At 51.7% G+C, this 22085-nt stretch overlaps 3 protein-coding genes across 5 annotated transcripts in view; 2 read left to right on the forward strand and 1 right to left on the reverse strand.

Moving 5' to 3' along the window:
• The first annotated feature begins 3937 nt into the window (after positions 1-3937).
• On the forward strand, positions 3938-6952 carry Ggt6 (gamma-glutamyl transferase 6). Of its 2 annotated transcripts, XM_063269569.1 has the most exons (5): positions 3938-4216; positions 4821-5023; positions 5101-5214; positions 5515-5717; positions 6025-6123. In XM_063269569.1, the coding sequence occupies exons 1-5, from the start codon at positions 4077-4079 to the stop codon at positions 6121-6123; spliced, it is 759 nt and encodes a 252-aa protein (XP_063125639.1). In that variant the 5' UTR covers positions 3938-4076. The 2 variants fall into 2 exon arrangements, with proteins under 2 accessions (XP_063125639.1, NP_001002820.1); NM_001002820.2 differs by having other exon boundaries at positions 4029-4216; positions 5515-6952.
• A 1996-nt stretch (positions 6953-8948) lies between these two features.
• Mybbp1a (MYB binding protein 1a) lies at positions 8949-19310 on the forward strand. The gene is made up of 26 exons (NM_031668.2): positions 8949-9156; positions 9261-9356; positions 9958-10041; positions 10126-10200; positions 10290-10397; positions 11095-11270; positions 11361-11528; positions 11637-11754; positions 12348-12643; positions 12840-12950; positions 13327-13452; positions 13589-13756; positions 13843-13942; positions 14813-14909; positions 14989-15140; positions 15415-15498; positions 15587-15739; positions 15816-15983; positions 16071-16231; positions 16549-16792; positions 16906-17037; positions 17124-17192; positions 17593-17706; positions 17843-17944; positions 18374-18522; positions 18635-19310. Exons 1-26 carry the CDS (start codon positions 8965-8967, stop codon positions 19224-19226), a joined length of 4035 nt encoding a protein of 1344 aa, NP_113856.2. The 5' UTR covers positions 8949-8964; the 3' UTR covers positions 19227-19310.
• Positions 19311-19399: 89 nt separating this feature from the next.
• Spns2 (SPNS lysolipid transporter 2, sphingosine-1-phosphate) overlaps positions 19400-22085 on the reverse strand; it is a 38638-nt gene continuing 35952 nt past the window's right edge. Inside the window, exons 11-13 of one of the 2 annotated variants that reach the window (XR_010055110.1) lie at positions 21848-22011; positions 21299-21459; positions 19400-20863 (exon numbers count right to left, since the gene is read on the reverse strand). Coding sequence is in view for 1 of the 2 variants with exons in the window: in NM_001389255.1 (NP_001376184.1) it covers positions 21303-21345; positions 21848-22011 (207 nt within the window). In the remaining variant the exon portion in view is untranslated. The remainder of the gene's footprint in view (positions 20864-21298; positions 21460-21847; positions 22012-22085) is intronic. The other variant, NM_001389255.1, reaches the window with a different exon arrangement.

Raw genomic sequence — 22085 nt, forward strand, 5'->3', positions numbered from 1 at the left:
AACAGTTAAGCCCTCAATATGAGTCCTATAAACATATAGGGATAGAAATAAGATCAGTAGTTTCCGAAGGTTGGAACTATTAATAAAAAGCAAGCAAAAGGGGCTGGGGATTTAGCTCAGTGGTAGAGCGCTTACCTAGGAAGCACAGGGCCCTGGGTTCGGTCCCCAGCTCCGAAAAAAAGAACCAAAAAAAAAAAAAAAAAAAAAAAGCAAGCAAAAGAGGATGAGTAACTTTGTGGTTGCTGAAAATGGCTGTGGAGTTGGTTGATGGTTCTGTATAAGATGAACACTGAATTTTACCTTATGCAAAGCAGACTTCAGTAGATTTTATTTTAAAAACTCTGGGGCGGGGAGCAGAGGCAGGCAGATCTCTATGGGTTTGAGGATCGACCTGGACTACAGAATGAGCTCCAAAGGCTACATGGAGAGACCATCAGAAAAAACAAGCGAAAACTCCGATGTGTAAAAAAAAAAAAACTCGTTAACTAGTAATGGTTTTGCTAATAAAATGAAGAACGTTGCCAGACTGAAAACTACCACCCCTAAAATCTGTCAGGGGGAGGAAACGTGACTGTATCCTGTAAAACAAACGAAAAGAGCCAGGTACTCGAGGACTAGACTAAAGGATTCTCAAGAGCGCCACCTGGAGGCAAAGTAGGTCTTAACAGCTTCCACTAAACACCCAGAGGCTCCTGAGTGCCAAACCCACGTGACTGACTCACAAAGCAGGAGATGCCACTGTGCAGCTCCTGCGGGGCTTGGGCTTCGCTGCCCCTTCCTGCTCCAGCCAGTTTCAGCTCTGGCGGAAACAAAAGCCAGCAAGTAGGGAGTGAAAAGAACCCAAGAACAAGAACCCAAGAACAGATACATAAATTCTCTCTCTCTCTCTCTCTCTCTCTCTCTCTCTCTCTCTCTCTCTCTCTCTCTCCCTCTCTCTCTCCCTCCCTCCCTCCCCCCATCTCTCTCTGAGTCTCCTCTCCTCCCCTCCCCCTTTTTTCATTACCTGCTGCCTGCTCAAACAGAACATGGAGTTGCAAGGAATACTTTTTTTTTTTAACTCTAAGTAACCACAAGTTTGAGAAAATTGGCTTATTTTTAAATTATATTCCTTGTGTTTGTTGTTGTTGCTTCGTTTGGTTGGGTTTTTGTTTTTGTTTTTGTTTTTTTGCATGTTTTGTTGTGGTAAATATGCACAGCACTGTTAGTACTGTTCTAACCACACAACCGTTCTAGAGAGCCCAGGGCACTGCTGCCCTTCAGTTCTTTGTCCTCTTCAATCAGACATGTAAATCCCTCTCTCCGGTCCTCCTCTCTTCCCTTTCTGGATGGTGGCTCCGAAGTGCTTTCTCTAGGTTGCCTGTAGGAGGCACTTCCTCTTGACAGGCAGGTCCAAGCTCCACCCAAACCATGCCTCGCTGCGTGCCGCTGCCACCTTGTGGCCAATTTCCATATGATTGCGCTTCCCAATTTCTAGACATGTTAGAAGAGAAGTAATACCCCCCTGTGGAAAGGTCTTGTTGCTGTAAGGTAGGAGACCACAGAGGAAGCAGCCAAACCCCAACAAACATTTACATCCATACTTCAGATCTAAAAGTAAGAAGATTTAAGTCAGGTATGAACTCAGCTCTTAGGAAGCTGAGACAAGAGGATCACAGGTTCAAGGCCATCCTATGGTAACATAGTGAGCTCCTTCCTCAAATGAAGAGAGGCTTTGACAGATGACTCAGTGGTTAAAAAAAGAAAAAACAACCCGTACTCCTCTTAAAGAAGACCTGAGTTCAGTCACCCATAATTCCAACTGCAGGATAATCTGACTCCTCCTCAGGCACCTATACGTAAATGTGAAAGCACCCAGAGAGACATATGCACATACACACAGAACAGAATAATAAAAACAAATCTTAATCAATAAATACTTGGATAAGAAGGCTCAGTGTATACCTGGAGACCTAAGTACAATTCCCAGAACCCAAATATGAAAGAACAGATCTGTTCAAAATTGTCTCTGGCTTTCCCACATGCTGTGATGTGCACCTCCCACAAATGCATTCCATGTACATATGTACACAATAATAAGTAAATAACTTAAAAAGGAGGCTGGTGCCCAAAGGCAACTCCAACCCCCACCCCTCCACTGCCCTCAACAGAGTTTCTCTGTGTAGCCCTGGCCATCTTGGAACTCTGTCGGAAGACCAGGCCAGCCTCGAACTCAGAGATCCACCTGCCTCTGTCTCCTGAGGGCTGGCATTAAAGGCATGGGTCACCACATGTGATGTCATTCATTTTGATATTAAGCTTTTAATTAAGCCAAGCACAGTGATGCTCACCTATAATCCCAGCACAGGAGCAGTGAAGGCAGGAGAATTAGAAGTTCAAAGCCATACTCCCTCAGCTACAGGAGGAGTCTGAGGGCAGGCTGGGCTACATAAAACCCTGTCTCAAAACAAACAAACAAACAAACAAACAAACAAGCACGAAAGCAAAGGGCCACTGGGATGACTCCATGGATGGAGGTGCTTGTTGTCAAGCCTGGCAATTATGCTTGGTCCTCTGAACCCAGATGATAGGAGAAGACCAACTGCCACAAACTGTCCTCTGACTTCCGCAAGCATGCCATGACACTCATGTGCCACACACCACACACCACACACAAACACACACAAAAGAAATAAATGCAACAAAAAATTAAAGGCAGGCATAGTGGCACACACCTTTAATCCCAGCACTCGGCAGGCGAAAGCAGACAGATTTCTGAGTTCAAGGCTGATTTAGTATACATAATCAGACCCTGTCTCAAATAAATAAACAAAAACTCAAAAAGTCTTCTAATTTAATAAACATTAGTAGTACTTTTGAGAGGTGGGGACAGAGAGGGAGGGAGGGAGGGAGGGAGGGAGGGAGAGAGAGAGAGAGAGAGAGAGAGAGAGAGAGAGAGAGAGAAGACATTCAGCTGTGGTGGCTCACACCTTTAATGCCAGCACTGGAAGACAGAGGCAGGAGAATTTCTGTAAGTTCAAGGCCATCCTGGTCTACATAGTGAGTTCCAGGATAACCAGAAAGAAAGAAAGAAAGAAAGAAAGAAAGAAAGAAAGAAAGAAAGAAAGAAAGATAAAAGGAAAGAAAAGGAAAGAGAAAAGAAAAGGAAACAAGACTTCTCCGGCTTCTTCCCAGAAGCCCTGTCTCTATTTCCTACTCTAGCTGCATTCTGAGTCTAAAAAGGTAGCTGGTTTTACCTTGCTCTGAGCCTTGCTTAAGACACACAATGGGTGCCCTTTCCTGCCTGGCATCTTTCGCTCACCATGTCCCCTCTGAGTCACATGCAGTGTTACACATAACTTAGCTTGCTCATTCTTTCTGCTACAGATACCCCGTTGACTGGAGAGTAGCTTGTGAGGTTTTCCTGACAATGGTGTTTGCGTGGTTTCCAATGTGGGACTGTTCCAAATAACACTGCTTTACCCAAAAGCAGGTCCTTGATGTGCATGCCAGGGAGAAGGTTGGAACCCTGTTCTCTAGACTGCTTCCACACAGAGGTCTCTGATGCCGCCTTCTGGACAAAAGCCACATGACACATCCAGGGGTGGCCCTCATCACCCAAGTCGTTCTCAAGATCTCATAGTAGCCTAAGATTGGACCATGACCCTTCCTGGAAGCCACACCCCTGACAATATAACCTGGTTGGTGGCACTAAGCCACCGCCCAGGTTACCCTTTATAACCATAGCTCTAATTCATGTCCACAGTCCCTAGAGACCTGAGTAGGTTAGGGATCTCAAAGGCAAAGAGAGACTCTACCCACCCCACCCCTTAGTCTGTAGCTATGGTGTTGGGCTCCTCCTAGACCTGTGTAAATTGTGACCCCTGTATGGCAGCTGCTTGGGGAACCTTTATGAGAGCCCTGTGTCCTAATGAGGCAGGCTCATAGCAGCCTCCTCAGCCCCGCCCTGCCAGACCTGTTCTCTGTTTCACCACCTCCATTCCCCAAGGCCACCCAGCACCAGCCACAGCCTGCTTGCCTGCCTACCTGGCAGTCTCAACTGTCAGGGCTCTCGGTAAAGATCTGGGGAAGCACGGGCCATGGATGCCACCACAGGGGCTGTGCTCTACCAGAAGCTGCAACTCTGGGAGCCTGGCATGGAGTCAGAGGAGGAGGAAGAAGAGGAAGAAATAGCAGAACCACTAGTCCTTTCCCTAAGGAGACTCCAAAATACCCCCGGGTGAGTCAGCAAGGGCCTGGGAACCCCATAGTTCAGGCCGGATCGCTGGCAAGGTCCTCTCTCTGGAACCTCTAAGCTGGGTCAGGCAATCCCACACTTGGCTGAGCCCCAGGGACTTTCTAGATGAGTAGGGGGAGGGAACTCTAGGCTGCAGACCCAACTTGAGGCTGAGCCAGTCAGTCAGAGAAAGGTCTGTGTATCTGAGGAGACATTTATATCAAGCTGGTCCCTAACCTGACCAGGCCTTGCCGGCTTCAGCCCAGCCCCATGCCACAGCACCTGCTGGACAGGTTGGGACCTGACTACACCTGCTGAACCCCGCTCCTCAACCTCCTCTTTCCTGTGTGTCAAGCCCCTTTCAGGTCTTCCTCCCCCAGTTCTTCTGTAGACTCTTCCTCCAAATCAGCCTCAGTTTCTCTGACTTTTTCCTACCTCTGTGTCTTTGCCAATGCACTGCCCTGGGCCTAGAATCAATCAATCCTCCTCCCCTCCAATTTATACTCTTACAAAATCAAACCTTTGGGGGAAAACATTCCTTGGGTCCTCTTGGGATTCTTGGGTACCCCTTTACCCCATCCCTGGCTCAGGACTCCCCTTTCTGCAGGAACAAGGTTGGTGGGTTGCCAGGAGCCTGGACCCGCCTGCTGGCAGGCCTGCTGCTGCTGGCTGTTAGCAGCTCCCTGGCTCTGAGGCAGCTGCAAGGTAGGAACAGCCCAAAAGGAAACTTGGGCCCTGTGGATCTTCCAGCCAGCAGACACTCCCACCACCCTGGTGTGTACCACCACAGCGCTGTCATCAGCCCTGCAGGTCAGTGTTTGGGGAGGGGCTGTGGGTCAGTGGTCCAGGGCACCTCCCCATCACACATAGACCTTTCCTTACTACAGCCACATGTTCCCGACTGGGCCAAGAGCTGCTTGTCGCTGGGGGCAATGTCGTGGATGCTGGAGTTGGAGCAGCTTTGTGTCTGGCGGTGGTGCATCCTCATGCAACAGGGCTAGGTCAGTGTGATCTGTGGGCCCTGAACCTCAGAGCCTCTAACCTGGGGCCTAGTTAGTGACCTGGAACTCGTTCGGGCAGTCAGTGACCGTTACCTCAAGACTAGCTAGTGAACAGGACAGAGGATCTGAGTACCAGGCCTAGTCTTGGATAACCCTTGACCCTGGTCAGCAACTCTTGATTTCAGGCTGTCAGGGACCTCTATTGCAAGACAGTGATTCTCCACCTGGGACCACTGGAGGATCCTGACCTCAATTCTGGCCAGTGCCTCTGATCCCTGTGTGGTCTCTGTCTCTCAACAGGTGCCACATTCTGGGGTCTCTTCTACAATAGCTCCTCAGGAAACTCAACTGCCCTGACAGCAGGTCCAGCCCAAATCCTGGCCCCTGGCCTGGGACTGCCCACAGCTCTGCCTGCCCTGCATTTGCTTCATACCCACTTCGGCCGCCTGCCCTGGTCACACCTGCTGGCCAAGCCTGCCATGCTGGCTCAAAAGGGCTTTGAGGTAGATGCACCCCTGGCAAGCGCACTAGCAGCCCAGGGTACAGAGGGGCTCTGTCCACTGTTCTGCCATACCAACGGAACCCCACTGGGTCTTGGGGCTCAAGTCACCAACCCCAACCTGGCAGCTGTGTTGCTCCGTGAAGCCCTGGCCTCCAGCCCAGATCTTGTTGGGAATGCCTTGCTGAACCTGCTGGTCAGAGACCTGGGGTTAGAGTTGCCCTCTGTGCAGCCCAAGCCTTCCTTAGAGCCTGCACTGCAGCTTCTTCTGCCTCAGGGTGTGCTGTTCACTACTCCTGGCCCCTCAGCAGGCCCAGAACTTATGGGACTGTTGGAGTCTACTCTTCACTCCAAGACACCCAGCCCTGCTTCCTGCTCATCACTCCTGCAGACTGCTGAAACCCCAGTGAGCAGTGCCCTGGCCACTGTGGACAGCCATGGCTCCATGCTCCTTCTAACCTCCTCACTCAACAGCTCCTTTGGCTCTGGACATCTGTCCCCAAGTACTGGCGTTCTTCTCAGCAACCTGGAAGCCAGCTCTGTACCTAGTACCTGGGCCTGTCCACTCATTCTCCGTGGCAACCTAGATGACACAGAAGACGATATGTTGGGGCTGGTGGCTTCAGGGATCCCCAGAGGGGCCAAAGCCATGGCTTGCACCTTGTTCAATCATCTGACAACACCCCAAACCCAACAGCAGGTCCAACATCAAGCCCAACAAAGACCCACAGAAAGCCCTGGCATTTGTGGCAAAGAGGCTCTACTGCAGGTAGTAGTCCATGCAGAACACGCCCAGGTCTCCAGCATCCCTAGTGGCTGCTGCCCCTTTCAGGGGTATTAACAGAGGGTCAGAGATGTCTGGAACCTAAGAGCCAGACAGAGAAGGCCTGGCAGCAATGAATGTATGAAGAGAATGTATCTGTGATGTGTTTGCTGCTCCAACAACCCTGCATCCTGTTACGCTACCTGGTTCTAGCTCTGGCATCCAGGGCTGGTCCAACCACGTTTCCTGGTACCCTCGCTGATGGAATTTCTGGCTTTTTTTTTTTTAAATCAAATAAAGACTTAGAGGGTGATGAAAAAGAGCTTGAGTGCAACTCACCTTCAGGAAAGTCCGGAGGAGTCATCACTCCCTACCTGGTCTTTGGGCAGGGTGGTCCGCTCCATCTTCCACTGGGCCATTCCCTGCTGATCTTTATCAATTGGACTGGAAGTTAATAAAACTCAAATATCCCGGGACAACGTGCCTTCCGTGCTCTTTGGTTAACTTTCCTGTTACCCTTTGCAGCACAGATGATGAACACCAAACACAGGGGGAGGAGCCTGGCCTGGTCTCTTTCAGCTTCCCCTGCTCCAGCCACCTTCTGCTTTCTGGGGTTCCACCTGTGCAAGGTAAATCTCTTAGTTTCACGTGTAGAGCAGACGGCAGGGCAGAGGAGGGACAATGAGTAGGAGATGTCTCTGGGTACAGAAGGGCTGGAACTGGGCTGGCCCTGACCTTATCTGAGATCTCTTGAGTACAACCCTTTAGAAATAGTTCCTCGGGCCAAGGGCAAGAACATCCAGTAGCAATTCTCCTACCGGACAAAGAAAAAGGTAATTCTGATTTAAGGTTTTGAGGGTTTGATTTTTTTCAATTAAAAAAAGCTTTCATCTTGTGTGTGTTGACTACATATATGTACATATACCGCATGCATCTTCTGTCTGAGGTCAGAAGAGGGCTTTGGATCCCCTATAACTGGGGTTACAGATGTGAGTTGCTGTATGGGTGCTGGGAACTGAACCTGGATCCTCTGGAATAGTAGTAAGAGCTTTAACCCAATGCGCCATATCCCTGATCTCTGTAATTTTGTCTTTTTTTTTAATTTTTTAAGATTTTTTTTATTTATTATTATATATGAGTACACTGTGGCTGTCTTCAGACACACCAGAAAAGGGCATCGGATATCTTTACAGGTGGTTGTGAGCCACCATGTGGTTGCTGGGAATTGAACTTAGGACCTCTGGAAGAGCAGTTGTCGCTCTTAACCGCTGAGCCATCTCTCCAGCCCTGTAATTTTGTCTTTTAAGGCAGAGTCTCCCTATGTAATCCATTCTGGCCCAGGCACTGGGTTAGAGGACCACCAACATACTCAGTGAATTGTTTTGTTTTGTTGAGCTGGGGGTCAAATGTAGAGCATTGACATGTTTGCCTGGTATTCTACTTCCATACCATATCCCCAAGTTCAAGCTAGCAGAACTCTTGAGTGGATCATCTTCACTTCTCTGTCAAACAAAACATCCCTAGGTGCAATTATTCCACCGCCTATTCAACTATTTTAGCTTTTATCTTGGTGTCCTTTCTAGCCAATCATCTCCTTTGACTCAAGTCATCACTCACCTTGACCATCTCTAGATTAGCCAAGGTCTCACTTCAGCCCAATTCACTGTCTCTGCACAGGCCGTGCCTGCTCTCAGCCAACAGTTGATCTTTTAAAAATATAAATCAGATGTAAATCCTTCCCTGCACACTCAGAAGAAATTATGAACTCTTGAGCCTGGCCCGGGATCCTATACAGCCTTGCTTCCCAGAACCTTCGTCCTCTTCCTCTTACTGACCTCATTCCCATAAGAGATGAACAGCCTTTGTAGAAAAAATGTCCTTGGCCTGTTCTTTTTGCCCTGGGGGACAATTGAGCCCATCTTGTCCCTCAGCTGTCAGCCCACATGTCAGTCTTGTCATGGTCTCTTATTAAATAGTATCTTAGGATCTATTGAATTTTCTCTTTAATTTCTAACAGGTGATGTTTTCGCGTATTTAAACAGTTAAAGGGCTCCCTCTGCTACATACATTCCTTATTTTCCTCAGAACTGTCATTTTAAATGTATTTGGCTACTTGTTCATCAGCCATCTTTTCCAACTAGAAAGGAAGAGAAGCCACGGCTTTATTCCGCTGAACACAGTAGAAGCAGAACAGCAGTCGCACCGGTGTCTCTGAAAGGATCGCGAGCAGACCCGGGTCTGGGAAGAGATCTTATTACGGCGGTCTACAGAAACTCCGCCAGCGTAAAGGATGAGACCAAAGCTGCAGTTTCTACACACGTGTGCGAGCACAGGTCTCTGCTCCACCCACAGACACACCGAAAAGGCGAGACCGTCTGGGATCCACGCCTAACCTGCTAGGCCCCGCCCCCACTCGGACTCCCAGTGCGCAGGCGCCGAGGCCTGACCTGGAAGAGACTGTCTTTCGAGCCCACGTGTTTGGTTCAGCATGGCGGAGATGAAGAGCCCTACGAAAGCTGAGCCTGCGTCTCCCGCAGAAGCGCCGCAAGGCGACCGCCGCAGCCTGTTGGAGCACAGTCGCGAGTTCTTGGACTTCTTCTGGGACATCGCGAAGCCGGATCAGGAAACGCGGCTCCGGGCCACGGAGAAGTTGTTGGAGTACTTGCGCACAAGGCCGAGTGTATGATGGAGGGTCCCGGGCTCAGTGGCGGGTCTGGATGCAAGGGGCAAGGGGTGGGCCTCTCAGATCACTGTTGAACACGAGGGATGTTCTTTTTTCTGTAGGATTCGGAGATGAAATATGCCCTGAAGCGCCTAATCACTGGGCTTGGGGTGGGCCGAGAAGCTGCTAGGCCCTGCTACAGTCTGGCGCTAGCACAGGTGAGGCGGTGCGTCTGGCAAGAGCACAGTCTCGCTGGGCAAAGAGTGGAGTTTAAGGGTAAGGGGGACCGCAGCTGCTGGGTAAGGAGATATCCGAGAGGCTTCTGAGGGGATGCAGGCATCCTTACATGGGTGGAAGGAAGCGCCCAAACACGGCCTATCTACAACAAAGTCCAGACAGGTGGGAGAGTTAAACACGTTTTCTTTCTGATACACGTTTGTCAGGCGTACTAGCTATAGTTACTGGGAGTAGTGAGTTTTGAGGTTGACTTCTGCAAGGTTGGGTTGCAGTTGATGGCAGACCACATAGAAATTCGTACACCAAAAAGCAATGAAGGCTAACGAGTAGAGTCAGTCTTAAGGCAACTCAGAACAGGATCTGTGGATGGGATGGGGTTTTCCAAGATGTACAGAAGCAGTCTAGGCCTTCTGAAGCCTTAGCAATGTAAGATTTGGTCCCTTGAAAGCGGTAAACTCTTCTTAGCCCTTGTGAGGGACGGGAAGAGTGACCAAGATTATATTGGGGAAAGTGGAAGAAGTTGACTTGGTCTGGTTTGATGTCCCTGGGCCACTCCTGAGCTCTTTTTGGTCTTGCTGGCAGCTGTTGCAGTCTTTTGAAGACATCCAGTTGTGTGACATCCTGGGACAGATACAAGAAAAATACAATCTACAAGCAATGAACAAGGTCCGTGTGGCTCCCAGACAGACAGCCTGCCCCCGAACAGGTATGGGAGGGACCCTGTTCACCTGTGTTTGGATCTTTTTCTAGGCAATGATGAGACCTACTCTCTTTGCAAACCTGTTTGGAGTGCTTGCCCTCTTTCAGTCAGGACGCCTAGTGAAGGTAGGAGCTTTGGGCATAGGGACGGGTTTGGGGGTGGGGAGCAGACCATAGCATTCCCTGCACTTCACCCTCTGCTCTCTGGATACCAGGATAAAGAAGCCCTGATGAAGTGCGTGAGATTGCTGAAGATATTGTCCCATCACTACAACCACTTACAGGGGCAGCCAGTAAAGGCTCTGGTGGACATCCTCTCCGAGGTAGAGAATCCCAGCTCATGCTGTCTCATTGGGGAACCATTGAGAAGATGAGGGTTAGTTACAGCAACACTAGAACAGATGATTTGACCACCATGCAACTGGAGCTTTTTTTCCTTCCTGTCCCCAGTATCTTACATCTGGCCTGTCTTTCAGGGTCACAGCACATCTCCATTCAGTTAGGCACTTTAGATCCTCCATAACTCTCTCTGGTAGCTTTTGTGGGGATAGTGTGGGTTTAGAACCATGCTTGTCAGTGCCTGAATATGTAGAAGGCACCCTGAGTACATTTGCCATAGTTTGGTCAAGCCTGGGTCTGCACTATCTATCCTAGTTGGGAGACCAAGGCAGACTCGTGTCTAGAGTCATTTGCCACTAGCTCATCCCCAATTTGTCCTTTTGGCACAAATGGAGACAGACCATAATTCAAGTGCAGCTCTCCACATAGGGCTGTGTCTATGAAACAGGCTAGTTCTCTTAAAAAAAATAAAAAGAGGAACAATTTTAAATGTAGCCTTTGGGCCAGTTAGCCATCAGTAGGATGCTGGGGTTGGGGAGGCAGTGCTCTCTTATGGGTCTGATGCTTGGCAAGTTGCCTGACTGACTGGTGGTGTATCAGAAGCCCCTGGGTAGAACAAGACCCAGAAGGAGAAACAAGAGCTAGGAGAAGCCACCCTTTCTACCTGTGTTCCCACTCCAGGTCCCAGAGTCCATGTTCCAGGAGATCCTGCCAAAGGTCCTCAAGGGGGACATGAAAGTGATCCTCAGCTCTCCCAAGTACTTGGAGCTCTTCCTCTTGGCTCGGCAGAGGGTGCCAGCAGAGCTCGAGTCACTGGTTGGCTCGGTTGATCTGTTCTCAGAAGACAACATTCCCAGGTTTGAGGAGATTATGAGCGGGCTCTCGCTGGGGGTATCCTGCACTCTAGTCTTCTGGGTGATGTTTACTGAATCCCCTCTGCCTTCCAGTCTGGTGAATATACTGAAGGTGGCGGCCAACTCTGTAAAGAAGGAGCAGAAGCTGCCTGATGTGGCTCTGAACCTGCTCCGCCTGGCACTTCAGGAGAACAAATTTGAACGGTTCTGGAAGGAGGTTTTGGAGGAGGGGCTGCTGAAGAAGCCATCCTATACATCCAGGTGTGTTTGACACTGGTCTCCCCTCTCCTCCAGCCTGGGTAGGACCTGTTCTAAAACCTGGCTAAAAGAACAGGGCCTCTGACACGACTCTATCCCAATCCTCCATAGCTACATGTGTTTCCGCCTACTGGGTGCATCTCTGCCGCTTCTGTCAGATGAGCAGTTGCAGTTGGTGATGCGAGGAGACTTGATCCGACATTTTGGGGAGCACATGGTCGTTTCTAAGGTAGGTGTCTTCCCGTGTGGTTCAGTGCTGCCCACAGGGCCAGGGCAGTGGTGCTTCCTCTGAAGTTCTAATATGGCAGGACTTGACAAGAGGTTAGCCAGTGATCAGGCCCTTTTGTCCTGAGGCCCACTCACCAGCAGGCCCAGCCAGCCATCTATTTGTAACATTGCTGGGGTGGTCACATTAGGGGGAGTGGTTATTGACGCCAGTGTGTTCTGCATTTTGTGCCTGGCACCTGTCAGTCATAGTGGGGGCCCTATACAGAGGGTTGTCAGGAAGCAAGTGGGTTTTGAGCCACAGGTCAGTACTGGTCTATCAGGACCTGAGCCTAAGTTTCCTTTGTGCCAGTCAAACTAGGAAAACATCTTGTCCTCAATCTTTGAGGGAGAATGGGAATCTTCTTGTGCTGGGGATGAACTAAGGGGTCAAGGATAGGCTTTGATGGAGTTGTGGCAAAGTTGGGCTCAGCCCTCAGTCCTGCTGTGTAATTGGAGTGGGGAAGCCCTGGATTTAATCACTAGAGAGAAAGATGGGAAAGTGGTGGCTCCTGCCTCTTCACTCTAGTAACCCAAACTCATGCTCGTCTCTTGCAGTCCCAAAACCCGCTAAGGTTCATTCCAGAGATAAGTGCATATGTGGGTACCTTCCTCGAGGGGTGCCAGGACGATCCCAAGCGGCAATTCACTGTGATGGTGGCCTTCACGGCCATCACCAATCAAGGTCTCCCTGTCATGCCTACCTTCTGGCGTGTCACGCGGTTCTTGAATACTGAAGCCCTGCAGAACTACGTGACCTGGCTGCGGGACATGTTCCTGCAGCCTGACCTGGACTCCTTGGTTGACTTCAGCACTGCCAACCAGAAGAGAGTTCAGGTCGCCTCCTTGAATGTGTAAGTAGCAGGTGTCAGGAGCTTTGAGGGGCCCAAAGCCTTAAGTGGCATGGCTTCAAACTCGGGGCAGGAGAGGAGGAAGGTTAGCTTTTTGGGGTAGCTTTGGTGTCTCCCGACTGGAGGTTGGGGCAGAGTGTAGATGGTCCCAGGGCAAAGGAGCACCCTGTTTCTGTTGTCATGTGGCTTCTGCTTCTAGGCCTGAGCGAACAGTATTCCGGCTCCGGAAGTGGATCATCCACCGCCTGGTCAGCCTTGTGGATCATCTGCACCTGGAGAAGGATGAAGCTGTGGTCGAGCAAATAGCCAGGTGCGTGAGGGACAAGGTGTGAGGGACACTCATGGCTGGCATGACTGAAACTAGGCCCCTTGCCTCATCCTTGTTTGGGTTCCCCTGGAGCCAGAGGCCTTCAGGTTAAGGTAGGGAATAGGCACAGGGGACCTTTGGGGTACGTTATCCTGTGAAGGAAAGTGACCAAGAAAGTGTACAGCAGTGGGACCCCAAAGGTTCAGACTTGACCTATGGATTCTGTAGCAAGCCTTTGCCCACAGTAGCCAGCATCTGTTGGCTCCAGAGGAGCGGCTCTGGTTCTGCTACTTGATCTCAGGTGGTCAAACTAGAGAAATGGCCCCTATGTGGTGAAGCTAAGGGGTGTCTAGCCATGCCACTGCTGGTTTGCTCGCAGGTTTTGCTTGTTCCATGCCTTCTTTAAGACAAAGAAAGCTACTCCCCAGATCCCAGAGACAAAGCAGCACTTCTCCTTCCCCTTGGAGGACGGCAACCGTGGGGTCATTGTCAGTGCCTTCTTCAGGTGGGTCTGGGCTACCCACACGATGGGGAGGGACTCTTGTTCTGTTCTGAGCTGTGAACAAGGTCAGTGAGCCTGGGACAGGGGGCTGAACCCCTGGGTAGTGCTGTCTTATGAATCCTGCCTCCCTTTTACCCAGCCTACTGCAGACCCTCAGTGTGAAGTTCAGACAGACACCAGACCTGGCTGAAAATGGGAAGCCCTGGACTTACCGCCTGGTGCAGCTGGCAGACATGCTGTTGAAGCATAACCGCAACGTAGCCAATGTGACACCCTTGACAGCACAGCAGCGTCAGGCCTGGGACCAGTGAGGACGTGGCATTTCTGGGGGTGGAGGAGGGAGCCCTGTCTGTCTGCCAGTGGAGCCTGCAAATGTGCCCGTTCTCCCTCCAGGATGATGAGTACGCTGAAGGAACTGGAGGCCCAGTCCTCAGAGACCCGGGCCATTGCCTTCCAGCACCTGCTGCTTCTGGTGGGCCTCCACCTCTTCAAGGTATTGTAGTCTATAGAGAAAGGCATGGAGCCTGGAGTTCTGAGGCTCCGTGGACTCTCCCCATTCAGTGGCTTTGGGGGCAGTGGGACATGGGGGTTGAAGTTAGATTTCCTAAGCCAACCTAGTCCTGCATGAAAGTTACAGCTCAAAGGGGAAAAAACCCACACCATCCACGTGAGCACCAGCTAGCATCCCAGGCTCTCCCTGGGGGGCTGCCCTGTGTTTGCTGGGTACCAGAAGCCTTGCTTAGGGCCATACCTCCAGTGGCTGAGATTGATAGTCCCACAGTCCCATCTATCTGTGATTTACTGATTGGAAGTTATAGGTATGAAAGAAAGTACTGCCCCCTGCAGGAGGGAGGCCAGTTTGACATCCAGGACACTTGTCATTTAGTAGTCATTTAGGAATGGGGCCCAGGTGCTATATATGTAGCTCAGGGCTTCCTCCAGCCCCAAGCAAGGGACAGTCAGGCCCGAAGCCAGTAGTGTTCCCCAGCAGAGACTCTGTAGCCTACCAGCTTCCCAGTATATCACATTCTGCCATTTGTATCACCCTCTAGACCACACTGTCTCCCTCTCTGTTTTTCAACTAACACTTTAAAATTTATTTTGTGGATAAGTACCAGGTTAGCCCAACATTGTGGGGTTGGGCTTTACTAGTCCTGCGGTCCTGGTGTCCTTTGTAGCCTTGACTGTGGGTGTTGATGGGGGAACTTAGGCTCTGTGGGCCGTGCTATTATTCAAAGTTGTGAAGAGGTCTTGGGGTTCACATTGTGACGGGTAAGGGTGACCTGCCAGCATAAGCAGGACTGGCATATCTAAGGACTGTAGTTTCAGTTCCTCTCTGATATCTACTTTGTCCTGCCCATAGTCCCCTGCAGAAAGCTGTGACGTCCTAGGAGACATTCAGACTTGCATCAAGAAAAGCATGGAGCAGAATCTGCGCCGATCACGCTCTAGAGCCAAAGGTGTGTCGTTGCTTCTGGGCAGGTTGGGTAGCCAGGCTGTCTGTGGCCTGCTCAGCTTAAATCTGCCTCCCTCTTGTAGCCTCCCAGGAGCCAGTGTGGGTGGAGGTGATGGTGGAGATCTTGCTGTCCTTGCTGGCTCAACCCAGTAACCTGATGCGCCAGGTGGTCCGGAGTGTTTTTGGTCATGTCTGTTCCCACCTGACTCCACGTGGGCTACAGCTAATCCTGGCTGTGAGTTGGGGCCTTTGGAGAGATAGATTAGAAGATGGGTCCACTGAGATGGACTGGGAATTGTGCCAGTTTCCATCTTCTGTACCTCTGCAGCATCGAAACGCTACACACCACTGTCCCCAGACCATCCCCACAGGCTGTCCAGAGGACATCCCCCTTTTCCTCCTTGGGGTGGTGGGGCCTTTGGCCAACATAGAAGAGACTTTCATGGGTGACCTAAGGAGAGGGTGAATCAGGGCAGCAAGTGCAGTGGTGGTCTGGGGCTTCTCCTTAGGTGCTCAACCCTGAGACAAATGAGGATGAGGAGGACAACGTGGTGGTCACTGACACTGACGAGAAGCAGCTGAAACATGGAGAGGTATTTACCAGAGGGTGCAAGGTAGGGCGGGTGGCTGGAGATAGTCACATAGTGTCATCAAAAGGGTATCTTAACTCCCTACCCATAGGACGCAGACTCAGACAGTGAGGACAGTAAGAACTCAGAGAGTGACGTGGATAGTGAGGATGGGGAAGAAAGTGAAGAGGAGGACCGTGATAAGGATGTGGACCCAGGCTTCCGACAACAGCTGATGGAAGTGTTGCAAGCTGGGAATGCACTGGTGAGCAGGACCCAGGGGAGAGGGGGTTTGTCCACCCACTTAAGGGTAAGCTGATGGCTCTGCTTCTGTGCCTCAGGGTGGAGAGGAGGAGGAGGAGGAAGAGCTTGGGGATGAGGCCATGATGGCCCTGGACCAGAACCTGGCCAGCCTATTTGCAGAGCAGAAGATGCGTATCCAGGCCCGGCATGAGGAGAAAAACAAGCTGCAGAAGGAGAAGCAGCTCCGACGAGACTTCCAGATCAGGGTGAGTGTGCACATAGTTGCAAGGCACCCTGAGCTCTCCTGCCTCTCCCATGTTCCCACATGGGCTGACTCAGCCTTTTGGCCACAGGCACTAGACCTGATTGAGGTGCTGGTGACCAAGCAGCCTGAGCACCCCCTGATCCTGGAACTTCTTGAGCCACTGCTAAACATCATCCAGCGCAGCATGCGCAGCAGAGGCTCCACCAAGCAGGAGCAGGACCTCCTGCACAAGACCGCCCGCATCTTCATGTGAGTACACATGAGTTACCCCAGAGTAATGCACAGCCCTTGGTTCCACTTTCCTCACGCTGCTGTTCCCTGTGTGTAGAGTAGGGGTCCTGAAGCTCTGGGCCCATCCCAGCTATCGGTGACAAACGTACTCTGTCCCACAAGACAGATACACAGTTCATACACAGTGTGGGGCGGTTCAGAGGCATCAAGTTTCTGTTCATCTCTAAGTTGGTTTCCTAACCTATGCAATGAGACTTGGGGCTGCTCTTTGTGGTGTGCATGACAGAGCAAGTAAAGAGACCCCTTGTGACCAGCTTTGCCTTTCCTGCCCATAGGCATCATCTTTGTCGTGCCCGCCACTACTGCCACGAGGTGGAGCCTGGCGCAGAGGCTCTGCATGCCCAGGTGGAGAGGCTTGTGCAGCAGGCTGGCAACCAGGCTGACGCCTCTGTTGCCCTTTACTATTTCAATGCCTCTCTGTACCTGCTGCGAGTCCTCAAGGGCAACACCACTAAGAGGTACCAAGACGGTCAGAAGTTAGAGGGAGCAGACATCAAGTCTGAACCCAAGGACTCAGAGGTGAGGCAGAGCCAGTCCAAGCAGTTTCCAATGAGAATTTGAGGCCAGCCCTTGTCCAGGACTCTCCCTCAGCCTTCTCCCCGCTCCTAGTTTCACCTTAGCTCTCTCACCAGGTCCAGACTACCAGTTGCTTGGACTTGGACTTTGTGACCCGGGTGTATTCAGCGTCATTGGAATCTCTTCTGACCAAGCGTAACAGCCCACTCACCATCCCCATGTTCCTCGACCTCTTCTCCCGATATCCAGTAAGTACAGGAGCCAGCCTACCTGTTGAGAACTCTGCCCAGCCCAGTCCCCAGCTAATGGCCTTTTGTCCTTCCTCAATCCCTAGGTGATCTGTAAGAACTTGCTTCCCATCGTGGTCCAGCATGTGGCTGGCTCATCTCGGCCCCGCCATCAGGTAAGGGTCTTTCTGAAACGCCTGTACCGTTTTCTCACTTAAGCCGACGGACGAGGCCTGTTTTACTGACCTCAGTTATGCTCATGCTGTAACTCATGATAGGCACAGAGGAACTGAAAGAACCTTGCTGTCTGGCCCAAGGTCTCCAGCTTGCTGAGGCTTTATCTCTGGCCTACACAAGAGGGCATCCCTTGTCAACTTAGATGCAGGGACTATCGAGCAGGCTAGAGGAGGTCAACACCAGGTCTTGCTTCTTATCCAGTTGGGACCACTGCCTCTCCAGGCCTCAGCAGCCCTTTTCCCACATAAGAAGAGAGAAATTGATGATTGAAAGGCCTAGCATGGGCAGCCTCCTCTAAGTCTGGGTGGGTTCCTGCTGACTATATTCTCCTTGATACAGGCCCAGGCGTGCCTGCTGCTCCAGAAGGCCCTGTCTGCACGGGAGCTGAGAGTGTGTTTTGAGGATCCTGAGTGGGAGCAGCTGATTAGCCAGGTCTTGGGAAAGACCACCCAGGTAACAGCTGTGAAGCCCCCACCCATGAACCAGATTGCTTAGAACACATTACCCCCCTGGGCCACTGTTGAATATAAGATGTAGAGAGGCCTTGAGCTGCTCTCAGGAGTGCCTCAGTGTTGGCCTTCCTCTGCAGACCCTGCAGACTCTTGGGGAAGCACAGAGCAAAGGGGAACACCAGAGGGAGCTATCCATCTTGGAGCTGCTGAACACTGTCTTCAGGATAGTCAATCACGAGGTAAGGCAGCTGCAAAGATTAAATGCTACTAGACCTGGTAGACTGGGAGGGAGGCCAGGTCACTATGCCGGAAAGAAAACGGAGAGATGTTAGTGGTCAGCGAGAGGAGCTAGAGGTGAGGCCAGGCTTCCTGGCTCAGAGTGGAGGGGCAGGAGTTACTCGTGAGCCATCAGGATAGAGGGCCAGGCCACTGGAGATGGGCAGCTGGGCTCCCCTAGTCTGGAACCACCCCTGCAGGTAGCTGAGGAACTATAAAAGCAGAGACCCAGGCCCCTGGCTATGGAAAGAGAGACAGTGTTAGGGGCCCTTGTTTCCTCCACAACCAAGGGACTAGTGACTTAAAGACAGGAATGACTAAGAACCCAGGAGCCAAATGCTGGCAAGAAGCCATGTCACCACACTGCTACTCCAGCCTATCTTTACTTCCAGAAGCTGTCTGTGGACCTCACTGCTTTCTTGGGCATGCTTCAAGGCAAGCAGCAGAAGCTGCAGCAAAACCTGCAGCAAGGGAATCACTCGTCTGGCTCCAGTCGCCTCTACGATCTCTACTGGCAGGCCATGAACTTGCTTGGAGTGCAGTATGTTCTGGGAGAGGGACTAGCATTGGGAATGTGGCTAAAAGCACCCTCCCTCCGAGCAGTACTGCACACTCACACACACACTCTCAACTTTGTGTTTTTCTTCCTACAGGCGTCCAAAGTCAGAAAAGAAGAATGTGAAGGATATTCCTAGTGACAGCCAGAGTCCCATTAGCACAAAGCGGAAGAAAAAGGGATTCTTGCCAGAGACCAAGAAGCGAAAGAAACTTAAATCTGAGGGTACCACATCAGAAAAGAAGGCTGCATCACAGCAGGATGCAGTGACAGAGGGTGCCATGCCTGCTGCCACTGGTAAAGACCAGCCCCCCAGCACAGGCAAGAAAAGAAGGAAGAGAGTGAAGGCTAACACCCCATCCCAGGTGAATGGAGTAACTGTGGCCAAGAGTCCGGCTCCCAATAACCCCACCCTGAGTCCCAGCACCCCCCCTGCCAAGACCCCAAAAGTGCAGAAGAAAAAAGAGAAGCTGTCACAGGTGAATGGATCCACTCCTGTGTCCCCCGTAGAGCCTGAAAGCAAAAAGCATCAGAAGGCTCTCAGCACAAAGGAGGTCAAAAGAAGGTCCTCCCAGTCTGCCCTGCCAAAGAAAAGAGCAAGGCTGTCTCTGGTGAGCAGGAGCCCCAGCCTGTTACAGAGTGGGATCAGGAAAAGGAGAGTGGCCAGGAGGAGAGTCCAGACACCTTGAGTGCTATGATGTCCCCTCCTGTCAGCAGCCCTAGAGACTCCTATTTTTTCACCAATATTTTAATAAACAAGCCATGATCTAGGACACCAGTCTGACTTATGAACCTTCCAGGGGGAGGGCCTGTGTTCAACAGTCCTGCCCCTCCCCAGGTTGTTCCGCTGGAGAGTCACCAAAACATTTAAATAGGTTTATTTCTTCATTTACAAGAGGAATATATATTTGGCTTCTCTCTTAAGACTCTGAGATTCACAATCAGCAGCTCTAAAAAATAAAGGAGCAGTTCAGCTTCCGGAAGGAAGAGGAGGCAACACTTGGACCTGGTTCTTGTACAACAAGAAAACATTGCTAGGGCCCCTGCTGGGGCTAGGGTGGGAGCCAGGCTGGTCTTTAGGGATAGCACCCTCTGCAAACCCATGTCCAAACCCCCAGGGTGCCCCAGAACTTGTTGGGGTGGGTATCACACCACTGAAGCCACAGCAAGTGGGGTACAGCCACAGAGACTGTTGTCCACGCTGGCTGGTTCTGGAAGTTTCCCTAAGTTACAATGGTACCCCAGGACCAGAGCCACCTTGGTTACAGCGTGCAAGGAGTAAAGCTGGGGTAAGTGCCCAAAGGTGACTAGGGTGGCTGCAGGGGGGTGAGGGTTGTATGTATATGGGAATAGTGTGATCAAAGGCTGGGGTGAAGGCCTGGCCCCAAGAGAGTCAGTTGGGGTATGATACCTACAGGCACTGGTGGGCAATCTCCAGCAGTTTCACACCTAGGCCGAGGAGTAGTGTGGACAGCTGGTGAGTCCTTTAGCATCCTATCTGACCCCTCATTGGGAAGGGCTCATCCTGGAGGAGGAGGTGACTTCTGGGGGACTGCAGAAGTTTGGGGGCTGGGATGAGGAAGGGAGGTTCTCAAATTCTCAGCCTACCATGGGGCCTTCACCCCCTAGGGCTACAGCTTCCTTTAAGGAGGGTGATCCCATCTGAGAAAAACTTCCAGGCAAAGAACTAGCTGAAGACAGCAGAGACAGTATCCTCCTGGGAGACTGTCCCACCCACGAACACCCAGAGGTGTGTGCCCAGCTACGCATGCCAGGCTGAATTTGCTGTTCCCAAGGTTAGCGCCTACAAGTGGGGAAGTGGTCCCCGTCCACCAGAGCCTTAGGCAGACCTCAGAACCGGAACTGAGGTCCTGAGACCTGAGCGGTGTCTTCTGTGTACAGCCCCGGGCCTGTTTCTTCAAAGTTGTGGAGGGTGCCATGCATGGCACACAATGGAGGAAGCTCCAGCTCCTTGGTTCCACTGTCTAGGGAGGATAGTGGCTCCCTCAAGATCACATGAGCTAAGGGTGGACCAGAATCTCCCCAAATACCCACTGCAGGGTGGCTGCTTCTATCTTGGCCCTTCAGCCCCCAACCAGGGCTGGAGTTGTGTCCAACTGAGTGACTCCAGCACACACAGCCTTCTAGGTTCACTGAGGATGCAGCTTCTTGAAGATAGGGCCACTCAGTCCTGGCAGTCCTAGGCCAAAGAGGGTGTGTACCCAACTGTGAGTCACACAGGAAGCTTTGCGACCGTCCTGCAGGTCCAGGATGCTGGAGAACCTCTCCCAATCTAAACTGCAGTTCATTGCTGTCCCAGCGGCACCTGTGGGAAGAGTCAGAGGTGGAGCTTTGGGAACTGTTCCAAAGCTGGCTTCCTTGGCTTTCATCACTGCTGTGAACTTGGGGCTCTGACCCTGGTTTAACATTACCAGGAAGCTAAAGCTTCCAGGGGCTAGGCCACTGGGAAGGTCAGGGTGGGATCTGCACCCTGACGCATGGAGGAGGATTTAGGAGGACATCAGGACCTGGCAAGTACCAGCCCAGCGCTGACCTATGCTCCTGGCCCTTCTAGGGAGGGGAGGGCACTGATTTACTGGAAGAAGCCGGCTCCCACAAATCCTCAGATGCCGTGTCAACATTTCAGAGGAAGAGGGCAGACCAGGGTGGAGGGGATGTGCTAGGGGAGGAGATGGTTTGGAAGGTGTTTTGGTCCCTGTTCCTTCACTCCTCCTACAGGAGTTTCCTGGCCTTCACTCACCACCTCAGATTTTCACGGATGCAGGCGGCATCACCAGCTGGTTCACCCTGAGGGAGAGACGGACGGGGGTCAGGGTGGCACATCAGCGGGGACTGGGCCCAGGCACGGCTCTGGCACATCGAATCACTGGGGCCGGTAGACCGGAGGCGCTGGGCAGGGACCTCGTCAGCCCCAGGGGGAGGTGGGAAAGCCCAGGGGTAGGGAGAAGAGAGAGAAAGGAATAGAGAAAAGAGAAGAAAGAAGTCAGAAAGTGAGAGAAGGGGATGGGTCTCCCAGCTCTAAAACCCTGAGAGAAACTCGAGAGAAAAACCCATGTCTGGAGCTACCACAAAAGAGACTGGCATCTACTAGCCTGGGCCACAGTTGGCTGGGCCTTCAACATACTAGCTGGGGCATAGGGAGACTTGGAGTCAAGCATTTTAGAGCTAGCCCTGGCCTCCAGCAGGTCACCTAGCCCTGGAGGTACAAAGTAACTTACTATCCCCTCCACACTAGGGTAAAAGCTGTCACAGTCCCTGCTTCACAGGGTGCCCACCCAACCCTACTCACTGCTGCTCAGCCTTGGCACGATCGCTGAGGAAGAAGAGAGCAGTGGCAAGGAAGAACATGCCACCCAGGACCACAACAAAAGGGCACAGCATGAGGGCATAGCCCAGGCTCAGAAACTCCCAGAGTGGGGAGTCCTTGGTGCTCTGGCGGATTAGGTCCGAGATCTGTGGAGATTGAGGTATGGGTGTCAGGACAGGACTGTCTTCTGTGCCCCACACCAGGCAAGCCCCACCCCCAG

Source organism: Rattus norvegicus, chromosome 10, assembly GCF_036323735.1.
Source record: "Rattus norvegicus strain BN/NHsdMcwi chromosome 10, GRCr8, whole genome shotgun sequence".
Classification (NCBI taxonomy): domain Eukaryota; kingdom Metazoa; phylum Chordata; class Mammalia; order Rodentia; family Muridae; genus Rattus; species Rattus norvegicus.